General features: G+C 37.8%; 1 protein-coding gene across 2 annotated transcripts in view; it reads left to right on the forward strand.

The window, feature by feature from the left end:
- ngfrb (nerve growth factor receptor b) overlaps positions 1 to 4,536 on the forward strand; it is an 83,919-nt gene extending 79,383 nt beyond the window's left edge. For both annotated transcript variants that reach the window (XM_052112444.1, XM_052112445.1), the window contains exon 6: positions 2,668 to 4,536. In XM_052112444.1, the coding sequence (XP_051968404.1) occupies positions 2,668 to 2,990 (323 nt within the window). In that variant the 3' untranslated portion in view covers positions 2,991 to 4,536. The remainder of the gene's footprint in view (positions 1 to 2,667) is intronic.
- The last annotated feature ends 4,633 nt before the right edge of the window (positions 4,537 to 9,169 follow it).

The following is a 9,169-nucleotide window of genomic DNA, read 5'->3' on the forward strand; positions in this document are numbered from 1 at the left end:
AAACTCCACTTTACGTTTAAGACGATCGCAGTCTGTTTCTTTGATCAAAGAGTTGCGTACTCTTTCAAAACATGCGTCTGGGTCTTTCTTATCAGTATTCCACCTAAAACACGGATACCAGGAAAATTCCGTGTTTGGCGGAAGCTTTTTCATAAAACCCGGAAAATTCCGTGTTTGGAAGGGAAAGAGTTAATATAATTATCATTTAATTATTTTTAAACCATTAAAATCAAATTTTGTCTAAATTACACAATGATGATTAATCGACTTTATGGACGTTGCAGTTTTTGTCGTCTGTTAATGCTGATGTTCTGTGAAGCTGCTTTGAAACGATGTGTGTTGTGAAAGGCGCTATACAAATAAAATTGAATTGAATTGAAAATTGAAAAACGATCTGGATTCGGTCCTTTGTCTTACGCTCGTCAGCAAAAAGATGCGTCTCTGCGATATTTCTGGAGTCCGGTGATGGAGATAAATGCAGGAGGTAGTCAACGTTGATAGAAAACTATTGAGAAGGGAAGCTGATCGCCTTTTCCGTTTTCTAAATAAATTCACGGTTGTCTTGCAGTGAAAATGAAATGAACCAGTTGTAATAAGTATACAACACGACTGGAACAAAGCTAAGTTAATCTTACTCTACCGTGGCCAAATGGTGAGGTTAGAAAAACGTGGTCTCTTTGTCCAGAAGGAGGGAAATTCCTTTGTATGTGTAGATACACGTCTCTTTGAACCGCAGGCTTGCGCAGCTGTATGCAGAGAGACCGAACTCACCACTGTTTGCCGGTTTTGTTGACGAAATGACATCATCGGTCATAGGCCGCTTTTGACCAATGACGTTTGAGAAGCATTCTGGGAAACAGAGTTCAGTGTCTCACCTTTGATCATAGAACAAAGGGCCATGCTGTCTCCGCTGCCATTTTGAGTGGGGCAAGGCCCTACAGCAGCAACATTTTGAGATAATAATCTATGTAACAATAGGAGAGGTCAAATTGGATGCACACAGTAGAATTGCAATAAATCACAATTCAAGTAAAAAACAAAACAAAAACTTATGCACGTAGGAAAATTGCAACAAATCATATTTATTCATTTTGCTGACACTTTTATCCAAAGCAACTTACAAATGAGAAATACATCAAAAGTAATTCATCCTAAGGAGGCAATGATATGAAAAGAGTTGCAATTCAAAATGTTTAAATTTCTCAGAGTAATACAAGAAGAGATGAAGGGGAGAGACAGTGGTGAAAGAATATTATTTTTTGTTTTAAGAAGCGACACTGTCAGTGCATTATGCCGGGTTCACACATCCTCCGTGAGCGGGTCATGAGCGAGGCACGAGTGGCACGTGAGCAGGGCGGTCACAGTGTACATTCACATTGGCTGCTTCTGTTCCGTGAGAAACAGCAGCACCTCTGCAAAGAAAATAAAGTTATCTATGTGGTCCTACGCCGAATTTTGTCTTTAATAAGGTCATAAAAAGATCTGGTAATTGCTGCTTCAAGGACAACAGCAGGCAGTCACACGAACTTCATCTTTATCATCACACTTGGTTGTGACTGGTTAATGTTGTGTATATACTGTACACCCATATACATAGAATGGTAAAAGGTCTGGCAGTTTATTAATTATTTCCTTTATTATGTTATTTTATTGAGTTTACTTGCATGCACACATATACATAGTACTATAGGTTCGGTTTGAATAATTTTGATTTGCTTTTGTGTCTTTTCTATAATCTCCTGATTATTTTAGTGTTGTACTGCACCCAGCAGCAAAAATAGGCTCAACATCGAAACTATCCACTCACTGCCATGTCTGGGACGCTTCTGGGATGTGTCATCTTGTGACTCATACTTGTGGGAATGGTGTAATCTGTTAATATGGGTGCCGAAACAAAATATTCTGCTCATGCCCACTCATGGAGAATGTGTGAACCTAGCGTTAGTAGAACTGGAAAAGTGCACATGGAAGAGATGCGTCTTTAGGTGTTTCTTGAAATTCGCTAAAGAATCAGCAGCTCGGATTGATATCGGAAGGTCGTTAAACCACCATGGAGTGGTGGAAGTGAAATTTACAATACATCTACAAGAAGTATGTCAATAAGTATATCTCAGATGTCAATTGGACATTTAGCAGTTGTCTTTGAGACATTTATGAGTTAGAATGTTTGTAAAGCTTATTTTTTTAAGATTAAGTTTAGCAGATGTTTATTGCATTGTGATGCTTTCCAGATGAAAAGATCTAAAACAGACGTATAAGAGATGTATGTGTGCTACCTGGGATGACAATATGCACAAAGTCCTGGTTGAAAAGCATTGCTGTGATCCAATCTTAATTTAACAAGGGCCTGGACAAGGAGTATATTAGCATTTAGTATAGTATTTAATCGTTTTAGTATAGTAGAGTATTGTTTTGTTTAGTATAGTATAATTTAGTATAGTGTAGCATAGTATAGTATTGGATAGACTGTATATCATAGTTTAGTATAGTATAGCGTAGTACAGTATAGCATGGTTTAGTATAATTTAGCACAGTATAGTAGAGCATAGTTTAGTATAGTACAGCATATCATAGATTAGTATAGTATAGTATAGTATTGTATAGAGTGTAATCTTTAGCCATAATATTGCACCAGACTGCTGACTGAATGAGTTCTTTATGTTTTAGTTGTGAAGATAGATGGAGTGCTGTCCTTGCCCTTACACACACGGGACGAATTGGAGAAACTGCTAAACCGCACCTGTGAAAGGGAGGAGTCAGGGGCCAACGAAGAATCCGATTGGTGTAGCCTGGCAGGCTTGCTTGGATACAAAGAGGAACACATTGCTAATTTCAAACAGGAAGAGAGGCCTATCCAAGCCCTACTGTCTCATTGGGCGAGCCAAGATTCAGCCAGTATTGAGGCGCTTTGCACAGCACTCAAGAAGATTAATAGGGAGGATATTGCACAGAGCATCACAGTCAAACCTACTGCTACATCTGCTGTGTGACACAAGCAAGACCACACCAACACACACACTCATACACTGGTTCTAAAGTGATCTTTGAAGCTGTAGGCAACCAAATATACACCCTACATTTCCCTCAGCATACCTTGATGTTGTTGTATCACTGATGAAGTTGATGTATCACTATATCCTAATGCTAATGTTAGACTGCAAACGTAAGTGCTTTTAAATGCAAGTTTGACCTTCAACTTTTTCATTTATCTTCAGTCCCAATCCCTATTTCTTTGTCTCTATACATCAACCGCTACTAAACATCCATAACACTTATGCTAGAGATATATAACAACACAAGGTCAGTTTACTTGCTATGCACTAACTGTACCATAACCACAAGCCATATGCTCAGTCTCAGATGATTTCCCATCAGTTTTACCCCTCACAATCTCATGTACACAGTCTGTGTTGTGCTTCAGATATGTTTATATTGTTGGTAAACATAAGCAGAGACTCTATAAGAAGACAGACCACTCAGAGATAAATGGAATGGAAGATATCACAATGCCAAATATAGTGGCTGTAGGAATGTAGGAAAGTACCGCATTTCAGTAAAAAAAGGCAACTATTGGCAAAGGGATTGTCAGGTCTTTTTGCTATAGAACGTGCATTAGCAGAGCAACCTGAAAAGAAAAAAAAAAACATTTTTGAGTGTCTTTTGAGCTAGAGAAGAAATGATACCATTGCTGTATTTTGTTGGTTCATATTTGTATTGTTTCTGAAACATAAGTTTGATCAAACTTTTTGGAGATTTCAGTCTTTTCCGTATTCCAGTGGATAAGAGCTATATTAGCATGACTTGATAATACTCTAGCTGCCTGGAGGAGTTACCAAGATGGCCACTTAGTATGAATCTCATTGAACCAACTTAACCTCAAGAGCGAATGAAAAACAGCTCAGTTGTCTTTCTTGTGTTGAGGTATGTCAGTAATGTATTTCCTTTAGAAACAGAAAGATTTGATGGGACATATCAAAGTGCCCCAATGTTACACCATAAAGCATGATTTGCTACTTGCTATTGCTAGACAGAGACAGATAATAGGTGGAGTGATATACCTATTGTAGAGAATAATGTATTTAATTGGTCAAAAAAATAACTTTAATGCAAGATGAGTTATCAATATGTGTTACTTCTTTTCAAATTTCGGGAGAACTTTACATTAATGCTCACTTTGTTAAGGATTTGTTGCAACCTAACGGAATAACAAAGCATAATTTAATAAGTTAAATGCAATAAATGTTCATAATATAAACATTTTCTTAAAACATAATACAATTGTGAATGCATAATGTGACTTTATAGAGTTATCATGAGAACTTTATTATATTATGAACTCAGAGTAGCAACTGATGACACAATAACAGTACATTATATACTAACAGCACATAATGCACAAGTGAAACCTAATGTTTATAATATAATAATATAAACACAATACACACACGTGTGTGTGTGTGTGTGTGTGTGTGTGTGTGTGTGTGTGTGTGTGTGTGTGTGTGTGTGTGTGTGTGTGTGTGTGTGTGTGTGTGTGTGTGTGTGTGTGTGTGTAAAATAGGTTATACCATTAAAATAGGTTATACCTGTTCCATCATTTTGACCATCATTCAAAAGTATTAGAAAAAGAGTCATGAGTTTGAATCCAGGGTGAGATTCGTGGTCGCGATTAGTGATTAGTGGTTTTCGCTCTCAATGGGGTGCGTGGTAAGTTGAGCGTGGATTTCTGAGAGTAGCATGAGCCTCCACATGCTGGGAGTTTACGCGGTGTCATGCACAACAAGCCACATGATAAGATGCGCGGATTGACGGTTTCAGAAGCGGAGGCAATTTAGGATTGAGGTGAGTAACCGTGCCACCACAAAGACCTTCAAGGTAGTGGAAATTTGTGAAACATTTTTTTTGTTTTTTTTTTAAGTTAGATTATGAACAAAAATTATGAACATTTATTACATTTAACTTATTAAATGATGTGCATTTATTACATTATGCTTAAAGGGGTTTATTAATGACTAATCTACAATAATATATTATAAATATTAATAGAATGTTAAAAATATATAATATATTATAAATAATTGATATGTAGTTATAACAACATGTATAAAAAGATTGATTTTCATGCATTACTTGCCAAATAGTGAGCCATTTTACTTCACATGTTACAAATGCTTAATAACACTTATTCAACATTAGTAACCTACGAAAATGCTCCCCAATGTAAAATGGACACATGAAGATTTTATTAAAGAGTTGACAACATTAGGCACCTCTGTACTGTACATGATGTCCAGTATGGTGTAATGGTCATGAGATGTTGTATATATATATATATATATATATATATATATATATATATATATATATATATATATATATATATATATATATATATATATATATATATATACTGTGAGTGAACATGAAGACCTGAAAAGTGTGGAGTTTACAGAGGACTAGGTAACTAAGACTAGTTAAGTATGTGAGATCCACGACTCGTGGTGCCATTCTTTTGACATCAACATGTCAAGAAGAGTGACAAATCAAGTGAGTCCAGACATTATTATAAACACAAAGGAGACTGTAGAGAAATTAATGAATTCATCCTTTTAATCTCATTATAAAAATATTTGTTTTTGCCACATTTTGACATAAGAATATAATTGTATTAGGGTTATTATGAGTATTATAAGAATTAATAATATCTATGAAGCATTTATAACATGTAAAATAAAATGCTCACTATTTGGCAAGTACTGCATGAAAGTCACCCTTCTTATTCATGTTGGAATAACAGCACATCATTCTTGTGTTCCAAAATATCTCTTCCCTAATACTGATGACCCTATAGTCCATCACGTCCATTCTGTCAATTTCGCCATCTCATACATTTATTACGACTTGTCATTAGACCGGATTGGTGCTTGCCCATTCAAAATGTTTGCTAGGTCGTCTCCATGTCTCTATGATATTGTGGTCGCTAGATATGGATATTTTCAACCATTTTATCATCCAGTTGGCAAAAATCATAAGATCAGAAGCTTAGAAAAGTAATGGCATATCTATAGCACAAACAGTGCAGGATGAATTAAAGGATCCAAAATATGAGAAGTAGTAAGTGTGATACTGGCCTTTGCAAAAAACATGAATTAATGTCTGTGTGTAATACAGTATGTTTGTCTAATGCAGTTTATTTTGTCTGCATTTGGGCTGGTGACTCACAACATTCTAGGTGGAATTAATAGGCTGAAGGCTTTGCTGTCCTGGTGGTCTGGCTGAAAGATGATAGCGGTTCCTTTTTTTTTTTCTTTTTTTCTTTTACAGAGGTAACGTGACACTGGTCACTACCTGACTCAGATCATCACCATGACAATTGGCCATGCGGTCTGTGACCTACATAGAAAAATGTTAAAGACACATTTGCTCAAAAACACATGCCAAAGAAACAAGCTGCTTTGTAAAAAGAATTGGCCGTTGAAATTCATGGATATAATTAATAATGATATGTGTGTGTTTAGTGTGTTCTAAAATATTTAATGGTCTTTGTATTGCTCTTCATAAGGATTTAAATCATTCCAAAGATTAGTACAGTACCAGTGAACATCATCCCCACCAAACTCTATAGATGGATTTTTTACAAATTATTTTCCAATAATCATGAATGTCTGGAAAGGTAATGGAAAAGTAATGGAAATTAAATAGTCAAAAATTGTGTGAACTATATAATTTACTAATTTCTTACTCATGAGCTTATTCATAATCATTTACCCTCATATCGTTTCAAACTCAAATTACTTTCTAACTTCTGTGGAACACAAAGAAGAAATGTTGAAGAACGTACTAAGATACTAAAGATACTCTTTTCCAAATAATGAAAGTGAATAGGGACTGGGGCTTTCATGCTCTAAAATGAAGAAGAAGAAAAAAAGACAAGAAAAAAGACTATTAAAGTATAATTAATCAATATGATTCCTGCTCTACATTCCAAGCCATGCGATTGCTTTGTGTGAGGAACAGACTGAAATTTAAGTTCATTCACTGAATGGTTCAAATAATGATGCTGGTATAATTGCTCTCTTATGAAATGGCAAGTTGAAATTAAATAAAAATACCCAGGACTGTATCATTTCTCAGGGTTTATTTAGAGTTTTGCCCATCTGTCAATGCTGTGTTGCATGTTTTCAGTCTATCAGTGGCCTTATAACAGAGGGGTTTTGCAGCACACAGGTCCCAGGAGTTTAGCTTCAGCACAAACAGTATGTGTATTTTCTTTGCAAGTATGGAAAAAGGTCAGTTTGAGGAGTAAAAATGTTTGATTTACTTTTTACGCAGATATGGGACATGTTCTCTAGCTGCTTGATAGCCAGTATTGATGTAATCTTTTGATGTGCATTCGGTATGAAAAGTGAAGCAGCAACATACATTAATATCTTTCATCATTCATATCTGTCTGTGTCTGCCTAAATGCGGAGGAAAGAAAGTCTGTGATATGATTTTTGGTGTATGTTTTTGTTTCTACAAATGTTTATGGCCATACATTTTGGAAAACTGCAAAACAGAGTGTAATTTGTGTCTTTAAATTAAGGCATTCTCCATTTCTGGATGTGATTTATTTGTTTCCATAAATTTTTTTTTGTGTTTTATTTTACCTGTGTGTAGCACTTACAAGAATAATACATTTTGTAAAAGAAATACCTGAGACTGTGTAAAGGGGTTTAGATGTGCAAGGAGGAGGCGAGAACCGGCTTGATGATATAAATAGTTTTAATATAAAACTGAACCAAAAGACTCAAACAAACACTTATGACAGACAGCTGCCCATAAACGCTCTCTCTCTCTCTGTCACACCACTGTCCACTGTCAGCCTTTATCCCTCTCGGAGGCTTGATTAGCCTGATAAGGGGCCGGGTGTGTAGAATCACGACCCGGCCCCCGCCCTCCGCCCTGTCCCATACTCCCTCGTTCTCTCAGGCCGGGAAGCCCCCGGCATGATGTACACTATGTGCCCTATGCCCCATCTGCCGGCAGGTCATCCTCGCCTTCCTGAATCTGGGAGGGGACAGGGGGAGGGAAACAATAATGATTAGAATAGGGGGTACTCCCTGTAACAGTGCAGTACCCCCAACAAAAAAACACTGTAACATTTAAAAGAGAGGGAAAAGGCCAATGCAGCACTGCAGGGAGAGAGAGAGAGAACACTTGCCGGTCCTCGGCCACTCCTCCACCCTTTAACGGATGACAGCCGCACCTCTCCGGGCGGATCGGATGCAGTCCTCTGGCCCCTGGTGGACTGAACGCTCCGCCGCATTCTCGGGGGAACAGAAGGGGTCTCCCCCGCCCCTGGCAGCGGTTCTCCCACTCCAGGCAGTCGGCTGGTAGCCCCTTCTCCCCTCGCGGTCGGCGGCCATTCCTCCGCTTCCAGGCAGCCAGGCTCCTCTGTACCCCGGCAGATGGTCCATTGGGGTGGATGGTAGAGGCGAGAAATCCACTACGGTGTATCCCTCCCCCTTCCTAGGTTTCAGCACCAGTGTAAAGGGGTTTATGGAAAGGAGGAGGCGAGAACTGGCTTGACAATATAAATTATATTTAATTAAGAACTTAAACTAAAAGACACAAACACACACATATGACGGACAGCTGCCCATAAACACTCAGTCGGCCTTTATTCCTCTCAGAGACTTGATTAGCCTGATAAGGGGCCACAGGTGTGTAGAATCACGACCCAGCCCCGCCCTCCACCCTGTCACAGACTGATATCAGGGTTGTTTCTGTTTGTATGTACAGAATTATCTTGTGTTTGTTATAACTGTTTTGTTTTGTTTACATGTATTTTATATAGCCTCAAAGGCTTACATTGTGTCCTAATCTGACGTGATGCGAAGTTTTCAGTGATAGGGGAGTTGTCTGTCCACACTGAAAGCGAAAATGCTTTGCAAGGTCACACAATCACAGCCCAACAGAACATGGCCTATTTGATGTTTATAAAAAGCTGTGTGGGGCAGGATTGTGGACCAATAAGGTTTCACTGTGGGTGGGCCTACCCAGCATGAAGACGCAAAAATAGAAACCAAAAGACCAACAAAATATCCTGTAGCTTGTTGCTTGTCTTAGCTGTTAAGAAAAAAATCTCAGATTGACAAGGATGAGATACCTTTTATCCCTTTTCGTTTAT

Source organism: Xyrauchen texanus, chromosome 40 (assembly GCF_025860055.1).
Source record: "Xyrauchen texanus isolate HMW12.3.18 chromosome 40, RBS_HiC_50CHRs, whole genome shotgun sequence".
Lineage (NCBI taxonomy): Eukaryota > Metazoa > Chordata > Actinopteri > Cypriniformes > Catostomidae > Xyrauchen > Xyrauchen texanus.